The 17,072-nt window shown below is 42.7% G+C and overlaps 1 protein-coding gene across 2 annotated transcripts; it reads right to left on the bottom strand.

Annotated features, from left to right (window-relative positions):
* Nucleotides 1–214: 214 nt before the first annotated feature.
* On the bottom strand, nt 215–16,339 carry prpf8 (pre-mRNA processing factor 8). Of its 2 annotated transcripts, none has more exons than XM_084350299.1 (43): nt 16,131–16,339; nt 15,375–15,495; nt 15,103–15,271; nt 14,796–14,960; nt 14,456–14,674; nt 14,155–14,367; nt 13,848–13,973; nt 13,587–13,692; nt 13,062–13,252; nt 12,818–12,937; nt 12,509–12,698; nt 11,945–12,064; nt 11,551–11,685; nt 11,293–11,422; nt 10,983–11,179; nt 10,492–10,698; nt 9,852–10,015; nt 9,611–9,737; nt 9,260–9,452; nt 8,910–9,097; nt 8,520–8,758; nt 8,208–8,354; nt 7,859–8,069; nt 7,602–7,718; nt 7,244–7,491; nt 6,972–7,151; nt 6,693–6,828; nt 6,185–6,354; nt 5,767–5,896; nt 5,502–5,648; nt 5,187–5,347; nt 4,879–5,070; nt 4,153–4,390; nt 3,893–4,021; nt 3,678–3,791; nt 3,375–3,548; nt 3,008–3,201; nt 2,656–2,895; nt 2,391–2,532; nt 2,115–2,255; nt 1,847–1,986; nt 1,482–1,684; nt 215–806 (listed from the first exon to the last, which is right to left on the bottom strand). In XM_084350299.1, the coding sequence occupies exons 2-43, from the start codon at nt 15,481–15,483 to the stop codon at nt 652–654; spliced, it is 7,017 nt and encodes a 2,338-aa protein (XP_084206425.1). In that variant the 5' UTR covers nt 15,484–15,495; nt 16,131–16,339; the 3' UTR covers nt 215–651. The 2 variants fall into 2 exon arrangements, with proteins under 2 accessions (XP_084206425.1, XP_084206424.1); XM_084350298.1 differs by having other exon boundaries at nt 15,375–15,492.
* Between the last annotated feature and the right edge of the window lie 733 nt (nt 16,340–17,072).

Below are 17,072 nucleotides of genomic sequence, written 5' to 3'. Positions count from 1 at the left end.
CAGTGCAGACTACAGTAAAATGTGAATGAGCAGGAACCAAAACAAGTGGGTGGTGTTGACCTGTGGCCTTCCCCCTCCCAAAAAGGGAAGCAAGCCAAAAAAAGGTTCCCCTGTACAGTCAAAATTAACACACATGCCACCTAATTATCTTCTGGTACACAGATATTGTAGTGTAATTACAATATAAGAATAAAAGCAGATTATGAGACACATGTTCATAAAAAAAGTGATCTTTATTTAAACCCAAGCTACGATGTCACAAGATGTACAGTACAACATGGTAACTGGCATGAAAATACAAACTTTCAATTTCATTTCTCAATGCGCTAAAGGGAAGTAAGTCTTTACCCTTTGTGAAACAATATTAATTGACAAATATTACACTGAAGTATTGTGTACTTTAAACTACACACAAATGCACATATGCGTAGATGTAGAAGAAGAAGAAAGAAGTAGAGAGTGGGGAACAAAACAAAACATTGGTAGAAAATATCAAAAAAATTACTTCTAAAATGTCCTAAAGCCTTTACACAAAGATTTCCAAACATCACAGTTACATGTGTTCAATAGAAATATTACAAGGGCTGTTCTGGACCGGCTCCACATGATTCTTGCAGAGCTATCTACAAAACGTGTGCAGAACGGCTGCTCTCAGGCGTACATGTCCTCGCGGTCTGCATTATAGATCTCGCCCTCCTGCAGTGAGGCAAAGTTTAGGAAGTGCGAGGGCCGGTGGACTTCATGGTAGAACTCCTTGGGGTTGGCCAGCTGCAGGTCGTACTTCATGTTGGGGTCATGGCGCACACCTGTAGTAAGACAAGTGAACAAAATGGTTACTTCAGCTCAACTATTCTGCCAAATATACATGTTTTCTACACCTTTGTGTCAGGGCACAATGATATGAATGACTCAAGTATGACAGTCTTGCCTTAAAAGGTGCATGAGGCAACTTATTTTTGGGCTTATAAAGAGACAGGTGTCTTGATAAAATGAATGGAAGTTTGTAAGAAATGCTGAAATAGTTTTAAATCTACTTTAAAGCCACAAGTTTACATTTGAGTTCATAAACAAAAGAGCGAAACAGGATTGTATTTTGATTCTAGGTGGGGTGAGAACAAAAACAAAAACAAAAAGCCTACATAGTGGACCTTTAATAAGCCATTGTTTGTAACATTTAAATAGCACAGTGCAGGGTATTGAGCTGTTTAGCAGAACTGGACAGTAAAATCAATCAAGCTGAAATGGGGACAGAGTGGGAATATCAATATATGGCACAGAAATCTGTCACAAAGTAAAATAAACAACCGATTGATGTGGCCGCACAGATTCCAACTGTTTTTAAAACAATGATTGAGGTCATCTAATAAAAGCATGAAACAAAAGCTCTTTTTCTTATAAAAGCATAAAATAAAAGTTCATCTACTGGAAGTATTAAACACAATTCATCTACATGTATGAGAATAAAAACTATAGCTACTGACCCATGAAGTTGTAGTTCCAGGACACCTGTCCGGGCACCATGAAGAAGCCCAGGAAGCGGTCAGAGAGCAGCATCTGCACTCTTTCATAGTGGGATGGCAGGTAGCCTTTAGGGTTGTTGCCCTTGTCTGTGTTCTGCCGGCCCCACTCATAGCCGCTGGGTGTCAGCTTGTAGGCTGTAAGCGTGCACGAGCCTGGGGTGAAGCTAAAACCAGAGGAAAAATTCATTTAATCATCATTCTACTGACAATTATCACTTTATAACTGTGACGCATTATAGTTTTAAAACTATGTAGCTTGCTTCCTGTAGCAAAGTCTTTCCAGAAAAAAAAAAATTCCACCACAGTATTACATCATCATAACCTACCTGCAGGTGATAATGATGGTCTTCTCTCCATCCCAAGAGGGGTTGTCAGCCATGATCTTGGCGTGGGTGGTGACGTCCTGTGGGGACAGCTGGGGTGACTCATTAGGCTGCGTATGGATCCAGCCGAGGGGCTCCATTTCCTGTTTGAGGAACGTTAAAAAATTAGAAAGTGCTGGGACAACAAAAAACAGACTTTAAACCTGTTCTATCCATCGCAAAAATTGTAAAATGAGCAGCGACGTTATCTCAAACTGCATTCGAGTCTTACTTTGAGGTATTCATGACCAGGCAGCTGGTTGGGCAGGTGGACTGTCTGGTGGGTCCCCCACTGTGGCACCATGACGATGCAACGGATCTCCTTCACCTGAGGGTTGTCTGGTGGGCTGGTGCCATACAGGTAGCCCGCAATCTAAAAAAAAAATAGAGACGGTTTGTTTCTTTACTTGCACAGAAGTGATGAGTGATACTCAAGCAGAGATGTCAAGATATGCGTCAATATAAAAAGTCAAATGAAACAGATTGTCTATAAAATTCTCCTACATACCTGTGCCCGCAGATCTGAGATGCAGATGAACTTCTTGAGGACGTTCTTGGGCAGGATGTAGGTGTAGCCCGTCTCTTTGATGTCATCAGATGAAACGTAGATATGGTTGGTTCGCAGATGGAGGTTAGCAGCAGATATGGCCCTGAATGAGGAGAGGAAGAAGGAAAATTAAAGCCAATTCATATGGAAAACAAAAACTGTGAGCCTAGTCACCCATTTACTATTGTTATAGTGTCAAAAAAAAAAAAAAAAACTATCTGCGTACCTGACTCTCCACTCTGTCTTAGAGGAGAAGGTCTGTGTCTCATAGTTGGAGGTGGTGGACGTGATGATCTCGTCACCATGCTTGTTCACAGTTCTGGTCTGTGTGGCAGTCAGCTGCGACTGCTCTTTAGTCTGCTTCTCAATCTCAGCAATCTGCTGACGCTGCTGTGACGGAGCGGAGATCTCCATACCCAGGATGATGTCACGGATCTCAGACTGGGTCAGCGAGGCCACGTTCACACTGAATGACAACAAGAGAAGCATCGACTATTAATGCGAGTCTCACTTTAATATGTTCTATTAACTTATCATTTTTATTTCAGGTAAATATTCAGCTCTTTGTTAACACTCACTTGTTCTTTTTGCCATAATCTGCCAGAATGAGATCTTTGAGCTGCACTTCCACCTTGATCCACTCCTCGTCAGTGAGCGTGGGCCAGATGTGATGGGGCTCAGTGATCGTCGTCTTGTCAGGTTTCAGGATCACCTTAGCGCGGTCGTTGTTGACGTGGAGCGCTCTGAGGATCAGGATGAGTCGAGAGAAGGCCTAGAGATGGAGCAGACCACCAAACAAACTATTTACACAGGGGATAAGCTGATGTCGCAAAAAAATAAATGCACCTCAATGAGCTTTGTTGGGAAGCCAGCTTGGATCAATAGGATATAAATGTAATACTATCCATTCAGACTATGTTTCTCATGGGACAGAGTGAAACTCACTGTGTAAGACGAGATGGTCTTGAGCCAGTCGTCATAAAGGTTGAACAGCACCATCTGAGGCTCTGTAGCCTTCAGGATCAGGTCTCCGAACTTCTCCACCTTCAGACAGGCCTGGAAGGGCAGCTGCAACTCAGAGCCTTTGATCACAATGTTGGGGAAGTCGAGCAAGTGGACCTGCACAGAGAGAACGACATTAGAACTGGAGAAAATTGGGAGCATGTATAAAACTTTGAGAAATTACTTTGAGACGATCCTTCAAGGCTTGGCATTGTTATAACAGCTGTTAGCTTGAAAGAGTCTCACCTCCAGAGGGTCCAACATGCCCTTCCTGGTGACAATGATCTGTTTCGGCTGCTCTTCCACTGGGAGGGAGCGAATCAGGGCAGCCACTTCTTCAGCTGTCTTCCATTTGGCCAGCTACAGAGGAATAAGCAGAATAAAGAAAAAATGAGCAATCAAATCACTAAACACAATAGTAGTCAAATATAAATATCAGTGGTGGTAGATCAGGGCTTTACCTGTCCCAGACGTTTCTGTCCAGCCCACACAGATGTGTGAATGATCTTGAGGAAGAGCTGTCCAGTCCTGGGGTTGAAGATGAAAATAGCTCCATTGATGGGCTTCGTTGTCAAGTTACCCTCAAACGTCTGTTGAGATAGATGGAGAATACATGTGACTAAATTCAAAGGGTCAACACAAGCAGTTACTCCAGAACAAATCATGCATTGTTACGGCACAATTACTCTTTAATCTTATAATTGAAACGGTCAGTCTTCACCTTGTGGATGGTGACTCTGTACACGTTGGTGTCATCTACGAACCAGATGATCTGGTTGGAGAAGAGTTCACCATAGTTCTGTGAGGACAGGTAAGGCTCAGTGGGCTCGGAGGAGTACAGCTGCAGACCTTTGCGGATGCGCTCCCTGAGCACATACAGGGCAGGGTTGGCCTTCATGATCTTGGCCATGGCCTGCTGGATCAGAGGCTTGCTTCCGGGGAACCAGTTACCATAACCACTACAGAGGAGATACAATGACAGAGTTAAATACTAACGAAAGATTGTTTTTTTTTTCCTTTTTATTTTCTGCTGTTGATACCCTGAAAAAAAAAAAATCTCCAAACACAGGGGAGATCAGAGTATAACATCATTAGAGCTGATGTGACTTACTACTGCAGACAGTTGCATTCATGTACAACAAGTTAGGAGGCTAGTGTGAAGACTTCAAAGGCTACTGTAGAGCACATGTACTGACATGAACAAGTGGATGCCAAAACCCAAGCAGAGCTGTGAAGAATTTGGCCGGCAATATCCTTGTTTATTTTTACACACCTATAATACACTGGAGCTCACTTTACATCAGAAGGAACACTGCTTGGCCTTCCTCAACCAACAAACAATGCAACTGTTGCCTGTAGCCAAGATAACTCTTCATCTAAACTATGTTCAAATTATAATGCAACACCCTACATTTTTCATGTATCCAGACTTGTACAAAATCCTAACCTGTGGAGGTTGTAAGCCAAGTCAATAGCAATGAGCACCCCTGTGGGGGAGGGGTAGATGCTCATGTTGTCGGTGGTGTAGTCCAGGAACTTGGCCCTGGCGTATCGCTCAATGTCATGGGAGTCGTAGTCACCCCAACGCAGCTGAATGTCAATCCAGTACTTCTGTGTGGTGGTGCTGTCCATCACGTCCCTGTAGGAGGAGGAGAACGTTTTAACTCATAGAAGACGAGACAATGGACATTTAAAAACATCTACAGGAAGTGGGAGTTTGCGAAAAGAAGGCAAATATAGTGTCAGCAGTCATACTTTGAGTCAGCAAGCAGAGATGGTCGAGAGACGTTCCACTTGTATGATGCGAAAAGGAGGATGTCTGCACAGGATGAGTTCATCTTGTACGACTTCCTGGGGTGGATGGTCTCCTTCTGCACCGTCTCAATCTCCAGAGCATCCAGCTCCTGATCAAACACCTAAAAAACAAAAACAAAAAAGTTATTATTATACAAAGGAGTCAATAGTAAAGCAGGTACAAAGTAATTTAAGAACAAGCTTGCTATATTTCTGCTGTAATGCTGAGTAAAAAGCTAGTCCATAAGGTCAAAAAATATATATAATAAAACCTACCTGACAGAGATCCATGACAATGCTCTCATGAATCTTCTGCCACAAGTGAGCCCTGAAGATCTGAATGAGTGAGATCTTCAGTGTTGGGATCTTGCCGTGCATGAAGATTCCTGTCAGGTCAAGTTGTACCTGGAAACCCACGTAAACCTGAAGACAGAAGAAGAAAAAATGTAGCGGTTAAGAAAGTTATTCATTCTTCACTTTTCTCTCAGGAATCTAAAAATCTTTCTGAAGAGATACTTTTATAAATGTTGGTTGTACTGACGTTGGCTCTGTTGATGGTGGGTGACCACCAAAGTGTGAAGCGACGGTTGGGGATTTGGTTCAGACCGGACCTCTGGGCATTGGTCAGCTTCTTCCACTTCATGGACTCCTCAAAGCCACTGGCCTTCTCCCTAAAGTCCAGACATTGAGACAATTTATGCTTTTTATAAAGGAAGAACTAACATGTAAAACAAGTCCACAACTTAAAAAAGGAGTTTCAGGGGCAGTACACAATTAGACAGGAAATAGAAAACAAACATACAAAGAACAAAGTGTTAAAAGTGTTTTGGTCGTGCCATTTAAAAAAAAAAACACACTTAGCTGCAGAGACCAAGGTCAGGGTACTTACTCTTAAAGTGTTGTTTAAGCCTTAAGAGCATTATACACTACAAACTTTCTTAATGTCAAAGTGCTCTTACCAGAAGAGACCCTCCCAGGTGGGGAAATAAGTGCCTTTGAAGAGTGTGTGTTCTAGGATGCCCTCCACACCGCCCAGAGCCTGGATCATGTCTGTGCGGTAGTTGTTCAGGTTCCACAGTTTGCCATCGTGCCTCTGGTGGGTCCACCAGAACGGATTCTGCTTCAGCACCTGCACAGAGACATCAATTCATATAAATGCATGTTGGTGGCAAATGCAGAATTTTAAATGCAACATTTCACTTTGTTAACATAGAAATTGGAAGCATTTTGGTATGTTAGCGTTTGAATTGCACTTAAAAAACAGATCGCTGGTAAATCTGGGGATAAAAAATAACAATGTTCGGCCCTCTAAATCCTCAAGGGATCCAAAAGGGTCACAATTTTCTCAGATTAGACTGAAGGATATCTGAATTATTAAATAAGAGAATATTGTTTTTATAATACGATACAAATAATTTTATCAGGATACTATTGCCTATCAACATATCAGTTGTGTCTTCATCATACCTGATACTGTTTGAAATCTGTCCTGACTCTCCAGCCTTTGTCATAAGCCAGTGTGTGTCTGTCCTTCTGGAAAAGTGTGTTGATACGGGGGATGCCTCTGTCCCACGAGTCCTCCAAATCTTCCAGGGTCAGACGCCTGAAGCACAGGAAGACACAATGATATTTGCCTTATCTAGCTTCAGCTCACATTTCTTAGAATAAATACAATGAGTAGAACAGCAGATACTATGAACACAGTTCTCAGTAGACGTCCCAAACAAATGTTGTCTGATTAAATACCTGTTCTGGGCGATGGCCTCCTGTCTTTTCAGGGCGTACTCGGCCCAAACTCTCTGGGAGTCGATGAACTCGCTCTCCCACGGCTGAATGTAACGGTAAAGGTTAGGAATCAGCTGATCTTCTTCGTGGCTCATTCCAGACCTGAAGTGGGTGATACCCACATCTGTCTGCTTGGACCACCTGATGGAGAGCGAGAAAAATTAAAGCCCAGTTTGCTAAATGAATTCACTGATCAGGGATCAAGACAACAAAGAGCCTGCATCCTGACTTACCGCAGGTCTGACTGTGGAATAAGCACATGGCCCATGGACAGCATGCCAAGGCCACCCAACTCTTTGGGAGTGTAGAAGACGACAGGAGGGAAACGGCTAGGCATTTTGGAGTTCAGGCCGATCTTGATACGTGTCTGGATCTTGTTCTCGCACTTCACCAGCAGGTCCAGGAGCTCCTGGGTATTGACCACAGCCTCTCGGAAGTACGTCATCAGACCGATCAGAGCCGTGTTCCATTTGTTCACAATCTGGGGAGAGAGGGGACATAGTGAAATATTCTGACAAAGTAACCTCTTACCATTTTTTTAAACAGTACATGACACAGCTCTTGTGTTTAGAGAGAAGGTTTTCTTCTGACCTTGGTGAATGTGGTGGATCCAGAGGCCATCAGGATCTGACGCACTCTGTTGTGGAAGCGCTGCATTGACTCATCATCAACACGCAAGAAACACTGTGCTGTCCTCTCTTTGGTCACCTAAAATGCAAATATAATAGAAGTTTAAAAACAGGAATATGATCATTTAAAGAAATTAAAAGATTATGATATGCAAATGTTGGTACTGTCTTCAGATGCATTCCCATAATAGTTGCTAATAACGGGCATTACTTCCTCACCTCGTTCTGCAGGTTCCACACACCGTCTTTGTGAGTAAACTCTTCATAGCTGGTGCGGCACTTTGGCAGGATGCGGCACTCAAAGCCACACATGTTGAAGAGCAGGTTGGGGTTGTCTTTGCTGTAGACTGAAACAAAGCTGTTCTCCCACTGGACTGTGGTCACCGATCTAGGCAGACGGTTCTTGATGTCCCAGAACACAGCGCGACCACTGTTAAGAATAAGATAAGAAAAGTTCTGAATGCTTGTCTCCAAATCTGGTACAATAAGTTTAACGTTCAACATGAAGTAAGATTTTATAACACGATAAACTTGAGCTTGAGAGATAAAATCTTGAGGTAGAACTCACAGGTTGACATCATGCTTCATCAGCCTCATGCGTGCATCGCGAGGCCAGCACTTCTTGTTGTTATAACCCACAATGTTCTCATTGTTGGGGTCTGGGTGCTCCGTCAGGTACCTCTGGATCAGATCTCTGGCCTCGTCAGCAGAGAACCTGGTAGAGCCATAAAAAAGACACATGAATTAAATTTAAATCAGCAAAAATAGAAAAATCTGCTCTGTTTGGCAGTCAAGCAGAGGTGTGTAACCAAGACTGAATCATTTTTAAAAAGCATGGTAGTTGGTAGAAACTTTCCAAAGCGATATGTTAGAAACCCACCTGAAGAAGATGTGGATGCGGTCGATGTAGCGACAGTACAGTCTGATTGGGTGGGCGCTCTCAGTGGCTGTGTCCTGGAAACTGAGGAAATCATTGGGCATCTGAGGTGGACCGGCCATCTCGCTGGCACGGTGCAAGCCGAGCACCAGCAGGTCCATCACCAGGCCGTAGTACTGTACGATGAATGAGGCAAACTGGAGCCCCCTGATGATACCATAGGAGTTGGTGTGGTTCATATCCTACATGAAAAAAGAGAGGAAACCTTTGGATCAAAAACCACTATAAAGTTGAAACTGAATCAAAATGGTATATTAGTTCTCAGCGAGCTCTAAGGAATCATCTATAAATCAACAGGAATAAAACAGATATAAAATTAACAAGTGTGTTTACCTTGTAGTTGATGACCACGTTGTTCTTCGCCGTCATGTAATCAGCGATGTTGTGGTCAACGATGAGACGCAGCAGCCTGTTGAGCAGAGTCAGATCAATCTTCTCGTACATCTTCTCATAGCGGGACTCCAGCATCACGTTGCACTCTCCTTCCGCCGTCTCCCAAACATCCTGCAGGTTGTTGATGCCTGTGGAGAATCAACAAAAGCTTGAAGATAATGTTTGACTTTAGGTCCTGCGAACATAAAAGGAGTTTTCAGAAGATATGCCTGTAATCAACCAAAGTTTAATTCCGTCTAAAATTATTCAGTTATTATATTAGATTAGATTTTATGCGAGTAGATTCTGACCTTGGCACCACTTGTAGACAAGCAGTGGTGGTGGTTCAGTGTCAGCAGGTTTGATCCAGGGTGGGAAGAGGCGTCTCTTGTCTGCCTCGTACCACAGGTACTGGTCCAGGTAGGCATCAGTGATCTTCTCCAGGGGCTCTACATCGTAGACAGGCACCAGATGACTGTACAAGTCCATGAACTCAATGCCCACCTAGAAAAGAAGAAGTTGTTCTGAGACTGACAGGACATCTGTTTTGTTTGTAAATTGACAAAGATTGGAAGATGGAAGTCATATTTTCAACCAATGCTTTGCCCTTAACCGTGGAAACCTAAATTTTTAAAATATTATCTGTACGTCTTGGTCCTGACCTCTTTGAAGGCTCTCTGGGTGAGCAGGTGACGTTTGATCCTGGACAAGGCCTCGTGAGGATTGTCGTACGCCTGCTCTATCAGCCCCAGCTCCTCCCTCTGACTCTGGTTCAGACGAGACTTCACACTACGAGACACAGAAATACGAAATAATGATGCAGAGAAAAAAAATATTCGGACACTTGTGCGTTGTTTTTTGTGAAAAACATTTGCAGATAAAGGTGGTCATGATGAAATTTACCTGTACGCCTCCTTGAGCCTCTCCAAGGCCAGGATGAGCAGCTTGGTGTCATGTTTGTAGGACAGCGGAGGGAAGGGGATGGGCGAGAACCGCCGACTCTCCAGCCAATGAACGGTGGTGGTGTAAATGGCTACAGCCTCTTCAGCTGTGATGTAGGGCCCATCCTGTAGGCAGAACATTAACACTTGGATGAATAGAGGCAATAGCTATAATTACCTCTTCATATATTTAGTCGTTTATAGGAAATACAGATGTGAGGAATTAAAAAATGTAGCAAGACATCATAGTTTATCTCATCAGAAGTAATATCTGAAAGGTGACGGGCCAACTGCAGTTGCAGCCAGTGATGAATGAGAGTCACCATTCATTTCAATATTCCTCCAGTTGTTACGCACAGGCAAGCAGACCAATGCAAGTGCGCCTTTGTAAGAGGACTTCATTCAAAACATCACTGGGAATTTCTGTGAGATCATTATATTCATCTTTCCTCATCTGCTTAAGGCAGCACATTGATAAATCAGTCACACGTATGAGACCAAAAAGCACTAAAATGTAATTGAACAATTCAACAGTCCAACCTATATTTCATTGGAAAGTGTGTTCTCAGTATGTCCTTTTGGAGCTTTTTTCTGTGCGCTACCTTCAGGTAGTTGTGCTGCCTCTCCTGCTCAGCTTTCAGGTACAGACGAGTCAGCCTCCCCAGGTTCTTCTTGCACACTGTCTTGTCTACAGTGGCTCCACGGCGGATTCGCTCACGGTTGTAGTGGGCAGTGTTGGTCCACCAGTCAGCTTTAGCCTTCACGTAGCGCAGGATCATGTTCTCAATGGGAGTGGGCAGGCCTGGCACCTGTATGATTTGTATAAGAAATGTTAGGTCTTAAACTAAAGGAAAATGTTGTATTGTAACATTTCTAATGACAACTAACACATATGTCAAGACAGAGAAGAAAAACAGATCAGAACACAAACTTCAATCTGAAGCGGTATAAGTGATGTTATACTTTAAGCACTCAAACTGAGCCCAGGCATGTAACATTTTATGTCACGAATCCTAAAATGGAGAATTTCTTAAATGGATTATCTGATTAATCCTCATCTTTCATTAATGTGGCAGGGATCTCTGTAACGCACCTTCCAGGGGATGTTAGCCTTCCAGCACCTCCAGGATTCACTGAGGTGCTGCAGGATGGTTCTGGCCTTGTTCTGTTTGATGCCCTCGGGCATCATGTCCAAGATGTCGTGCATCACAGCAGCACGCAACTCCAGGTCAAAGTGAGACTCCACGCGCTGTTTGGTCACCGTCTTGGCTACGCCCTTAGAGTGACGTCCTGTTGGGGGAAACGGTTGCTGCTTAAATGAAGCAAACCTCAGTGCATCATACCACTTTGTTGCTGAAATAAACGTGGACATCAGAAAAACATGGAGAGGCGTTTATACATACCTTCAAACTGCCTGGCCAGCAGATTCCCCAGCCACCTCTCCAACAGCGGAGTGATTCCTCTCATGAAGAACAGCCACACTCTCCAGCCGGGAGCCCAGAAGCCACAACCTGGGCCCTTGCCCACAGGACCCTGATCCATAAGAAAAAAGAAACGTGAATCTTATTTTTTGATGCCAAGCTGGTGACAATTCTTTTCTAAAGGACACTGAACACAAAAAATAAAAAGGTTGGCAGATAAAATACACCAAGTTTACTTACAGTGTTGAACCTGTAGTAGATGAGATGCTTCAGATCTTTGCACATCCTGATTTGTCTCATCAACTTGTACTTGTAGCGGTACATGCCTGTCAGCTGACCTACATGAGCGAAGATGTACTGCAGCCCATCAGCCAACTACAACAGGGGGGAAATTCAAGTGTTAGTCAAATGTGAAATACTGTAAAATAAACTTCAAAAACATTTGACAAATACATAAAAACAGATCACCTTCTAAACAGCAAAGAGCTGACTTTAGAAAAGTGAAAGAATCATGAAAACAGCCTAAAAGTTCATCCTTGTGTCTTACACATTGCAAGCAGTTAAGCTGTGTTAGTACACTTGCCCAGTAGGAGTAAAATATTGTTCTGCCGTGCAGTTTCGTTACTGAACTCACCTGGAAGGCATCAACATTTCCCAGTCTGTACTGCACGTGGCTGTCCACCACCAGCTTGCTCAGACGCAGCACCTCTCTGCACAAGTGGAAGGCATTGCCGAATCGAGACTTCTTTCTTTCCTGGGGGAGAGAAACAAGAACTTAGTTGCAGGTGTCAAGAAGCTCAAACTCCTCAAATTGATTCAGAGCAGGAAATTACAATAAAAACTTAGGAGTAAGTTGACCCATAAAAAGAAATTTTAAGAAAAATGATCCAGTTTCACCTCAAATCAAGATGAACTCTTAACTTTAAAAAATTTAAACAATATCTGAACAGTGAAGGACCAACTGCAGCTGCAGCCAGGAATAAAAACAGTCACCATTCATTTCAATATTCCTCAAGTTCTTACGCACAGACAAGCAGACCAATGCAAGTGCGCCTTTGTAAGAGGACTTCATTCAAAACTCAACATGATTTATTCCAGAAAATTCATAGAAACATTTAATATGCATTCTAATTGATCATGTAGGCAGAAAACAATGTTTAAGGAGTAAAAACAGGTGGATTTGCCCTGGAGACTTTACCTTTGTGGTCAGTGTCTTGACAGGCTTCAGGTTGAAGTTGTAGTCAAGATGCAAGTAGTTTAAGTTCTTACGATGGATAAGCAGGTTGAGCATGTTGTAGCCTTGTCTGCAAACCTGCAACCCCACCTCCACCCAGTCCAGCTTGGTGGACTGAAAGAACTTGGTGGCCTTGAAGGAGCGGAACAGATACCTGAAAGACCAAAGAGGATAATCTTTAGAGAAAAAACACTGATTGGTGAGCAAAAAACAGCTTAAACATAGAAAAATGGGTTAACAGGAAATCTGAACAAAGCGTGTAATGATGCTCACCTCTTCTTCTGAGCCTTTGGTGGTCGGTGTTTGAGTGCATTGAGCACATAGTACTTGAGCAGTTTCTGGTATGACACTCGCACTTTGACTGGCTGTCCTGCTGGGCAGTGCTCACGGTACCTGTAGAATAATTATCACCCGACATTTAGAGTTTCTCAAAAATGATCATTGCATGTCTGAATAATATAAATTAAACCATTTTTTTTAAAGTAAGTATATTCAAACATGTTGGTAGCTTGCTCACCAGTTCTTGATCAGGGGGATATCAATGGCACGCCTTGTACGCCCCGATCTGAGGTTGAAGGGCCTCGGTGCCCACAGGAGAGCAATGCCGTTGGCCGTGTTGTCTGTGTAGAGTGGAGTCTCCTTGAGGAAGGGCTCCACATACTCAGGAAGCTCAAACTCCTCATCGTCATCAGGCAGAGGCTCCTGACTCTGAGCGGAGGAAAGAAAAATACATATATTAAGTATCTATGGTTGAACTGAAAATAAGTGAATTGTAAACAAAAGCGATCTCCATTCTCCATTCAAAATCAATTTGAACTTAAAACTTTCAATTGAAGCAATATCCGAACAGTGACGGACCAACTGCAGCTGCAGCCAGGATGAAAGGAATCACTGTTCATTTCAATATTCCTCCATTTATTACGCACAAACAAGCAGACCAATGCAAGTGCGCCTTTTTAAGGAGGTCTTCATTCAAAATTTCACATGATGTTTTCTACTAAAGTCAAAAGTTGGATATTCAGCCACCGTCATCATCACTTACCTTGACAGAATGTCTGTGTGAAATGGGGTTGATCAGCGGGTCGAAGTAGAACGCTGGGAGATCTGGATCCTCCGTCTTGATAAACACCACATTTGGTGTATGATACCTGCAGGGATAAAGTCATGATTATCTACTCACTGCTTACAGCCAGTGTGAAAGATGTAGCCAATTTAGTAAATGAGTGAGCAAAGAGGTTTCGGGGCATTTCACATTTTTTGTTGTTATAATTTCAACTTTAAAATTAACTCGTTCATTTCTCACCAGGTGAGGTGGACGTGGTGTGGCAAGTTGTTGTACAGGTAGGGGAAAGCGATTTTGTATTCTGTCCTGATAGGCTGTCTGATGATGATCTTGTTGATGTCGTTGAACTCATTCCAGTCCTCATCCCTGCAGGAGAAACACACCAATCAGCTATGGCACAAATGATCTTGTATCTCTTCTTTTCATTTGGGGTTAACAGGATTACAACTCAAACAACAACAAAAAACATGATCCAAATGTAAAATTAAGGAAAAAGACTAACAAGAGTTTTAACATATATGATCGTGCAAGTGCCGAGTGGCCTTACTGGAGGTTGATGTCTCTGACCAGTGGCTCAAACTTCGGTCCCCCAGGGATGGCCATATTTAAGGCCTTGGAAGTGAAGAAGGCCTTGAGGTCAAACAGATAAAAGTAGTTGAAATCCACCAGGTCTGTCAGCAGCTGATTGGCCAAGCGGTACAGTGTGGACATCATAGGCAGTGTGAACTGCCAGCGGCGGTAGGTGGTGCCGTTCACAAACCTGAAAAAGGGCACATATTAGTTATTGTTGTTTAAATTTGTTGAATATGTCAAACTTAAAATGTTAGTTGAGTGACATGATGGCTTACTTGGTGGTGTCTTTGAGGGGCTGGTGCTCATAGAACCACTCCACGCATGAAGAGTCCTCCTCAGGGTCCAGCTCCATCTGAATGGCCTCCAGTGGCTCCACATCAAGGATGTTGTCAGCGTAGTCAAGCGGCGGCTCCTCATCATCAAATGGTGGAAAGCGCATCCTCTTGAAGTGCCGACGATCACGCTTCTCACGACGCATCATGATCCACATGGTGCTGGGAGGAGGATATGGGAAACCAATTATTATAAATACGTGGAAATACAAACTACAATGCGCTTGATAACATATCAGTACAGCATGTAGTGTTTAGCTTCTCCTAAACCACACTTCCTTACCCCCACTGTGCGATGTAGACTGGCTCTATGACCCAGGGGATTTCATTCACAAAGGAAATCGCTCCAGTGATGTGGTAGAGGACCGGCACATCTCGGATCTGTTCCCAGGGCATAGGCATGTTTTCCAGCAGCTTCAGCACTGCATGGGGCATGTACTTGAGAGCACTGTTCAATGAAAAGAAATATAAAGGATGAGCTATGTTAGTGGTGATGGATCTTCTTAGCCAATGAGTGAATATGTTTAAAAAAATAAACTGTACATTTCATTCTATCTAAACTGGTTTATTACTGTATCGTTTATTCTTACCCCAGGTAAACTCTCTTGTCATGGCGAAACTTCCTATTGGTCATGTCTCCATGGTCCCTGATGATCTTGCGGACGTGCTCAGGTGGCATGTCTTCCTTCTGAGCATCCACAAAGCCAAACTTTCTCTTTTCTGAGTAGCGCTTTGCCTGCAACTGCTGCCATTTTCTTGCTGTAATATTGGAAAACGTTTAAAATAAATGAGGAAATTAATTATGTCGTTTCAAGCTTTAATCACACCATGAATGTACTACATTGAGTGAATGTCAACATACCTTTCTCTTGCAGTTTCTCCTCGGACATGTAGTCTGGGACTGGCGTAGGAGGGGGTACACCTGGTGGCATCCCTGCAGGGACCCCTCTGTAGGGGAAGGTAGCTGCCATGGCGCCTCACTACTAACAACAACCATCAAACAAAGACTGCATATTAACACTGACACTGCATGTGTTGTACGACTTTTGTTTTAATGAGCCAACTCAATTGAAGGGCAACTCTCCGTTACATGAGCACACCGAGTTATCCGGCTTGCTCCAACAATTTGTAGGTTATTCGCCGAAATCTTACCTACTCTACAAACCAAGCAAAGTTAAACCGCTATGGATTAAATTGAAACGACTGTTGTTTAATTTGACAGAAACGTGTAGTTGTTTCTTGGCTTTATAGGATACACAACTGTTACACATTAACTTGGCAATGAAATCTCCATACAGATAGTCAGCTAGCGGTTAGCTTGCTAGCTTACCAACATGGCTTCTCTTGCGGCACAAACTGTACGGATACGCACAGCTTAAAACAACAGCAAACCTCGCTCATTACTCATTCAACGGACTTCTCATTTTAAAGTACAATCAATCGACTCTTTACCATAAATTTCACGATAAGTTTGCATAACCTTATGTCGAGTTAGACATAGTTGTAGATTAGGCCAAACGTGGGTGAAGCGGTAAGCTAGCCAAATGCTAAAACTAGCATACCAGCTAACGACTGAATGTTAAGTAACAAAAACGAAAATGCTTGCAAATCCACGCACCTTGCTACCTTTACTCCCGGGGCAACTTCTCAACGTTGAAGGTAGCCTTGTTCCATACACAGCGGGCTACCACAACATTGCTCTTTCAGGGATGTATCGTCCTTTTTCCGTTTCACTGTTGTGTTGATTTGTCTTCATAAAACTGCATCACGCACGATGAGCGACGGCGGTCACACGATGAGCGTAGTTCAGTGGAAATCACAGACAACAGCTGCGCCGGAAACGAGTATTTCTTACCACTGAACAGAGAGGGCGCTACGTTCAAAGATACGCTAACGTTGGTCAAGCGCAATTTTGAAAATACCCGGATGTTGTCATTTCCGGTACAGTACTGCCCCCTGTAGTATCGGGGTGCAAACACAGCAAACACAAAGGATTTCACTGTACTTAGTAATATACTTTATTTATTTATTTATTTATTAATAATGATGACTTCAGTATACAGCTATTTACACTGTAGTATGTTTTATAGGGTGCAATAATATGCAAGCAAATATATACACATGTAAATAAAGACATGTAGATTCAAGTGCATAATAAACGAATAAATAAAATAAATAACTAAAGGGGAACAAATGTTTTTCAACACACTCCCTTGGCGCCTGGATCTATTATAACTTGGACACCCTATAAAACATGTTCAGTGATGACAACTAACTAACTAACTAACTAACTTACTAAATAAATAAATAAATAAATAAATAGGGTTAGGATTATATTTTTTTATCTTCATAAATATCCATTAGCTTGAGTGGAGGATGTATTGAAGTATCTTACATTTACTCAAAAGCTGTAGTGAAGTACAATTTCTTTAATGTATTTGTACTTAACTGGAGTATTTCCATGTTATTTTCTGCTTCTACAGAATCTAGTTCAAAGTTGTAAAAAATACCCAAAGGTTGTACGTGAGTAAGTGAGTTAAAGTCTTAAGGTATCTGATAT

Source organism: Pagrus pagrus (assembly GCF_965226575.1).
Source record: "Pagrus pagrus genome assembly, chromosome: 4".
In the NCBI taxonomy this organism is placed as follows: domain Eukaryota; kingdom Metazoa; phylum Chordata; class Actinopteri; order Spariformes; family Sparidae; genus Pagrus; species Pagrus pagrus.
This window is presented reverse-complemented; position numbering and strand designations above follow the sequence as displayed.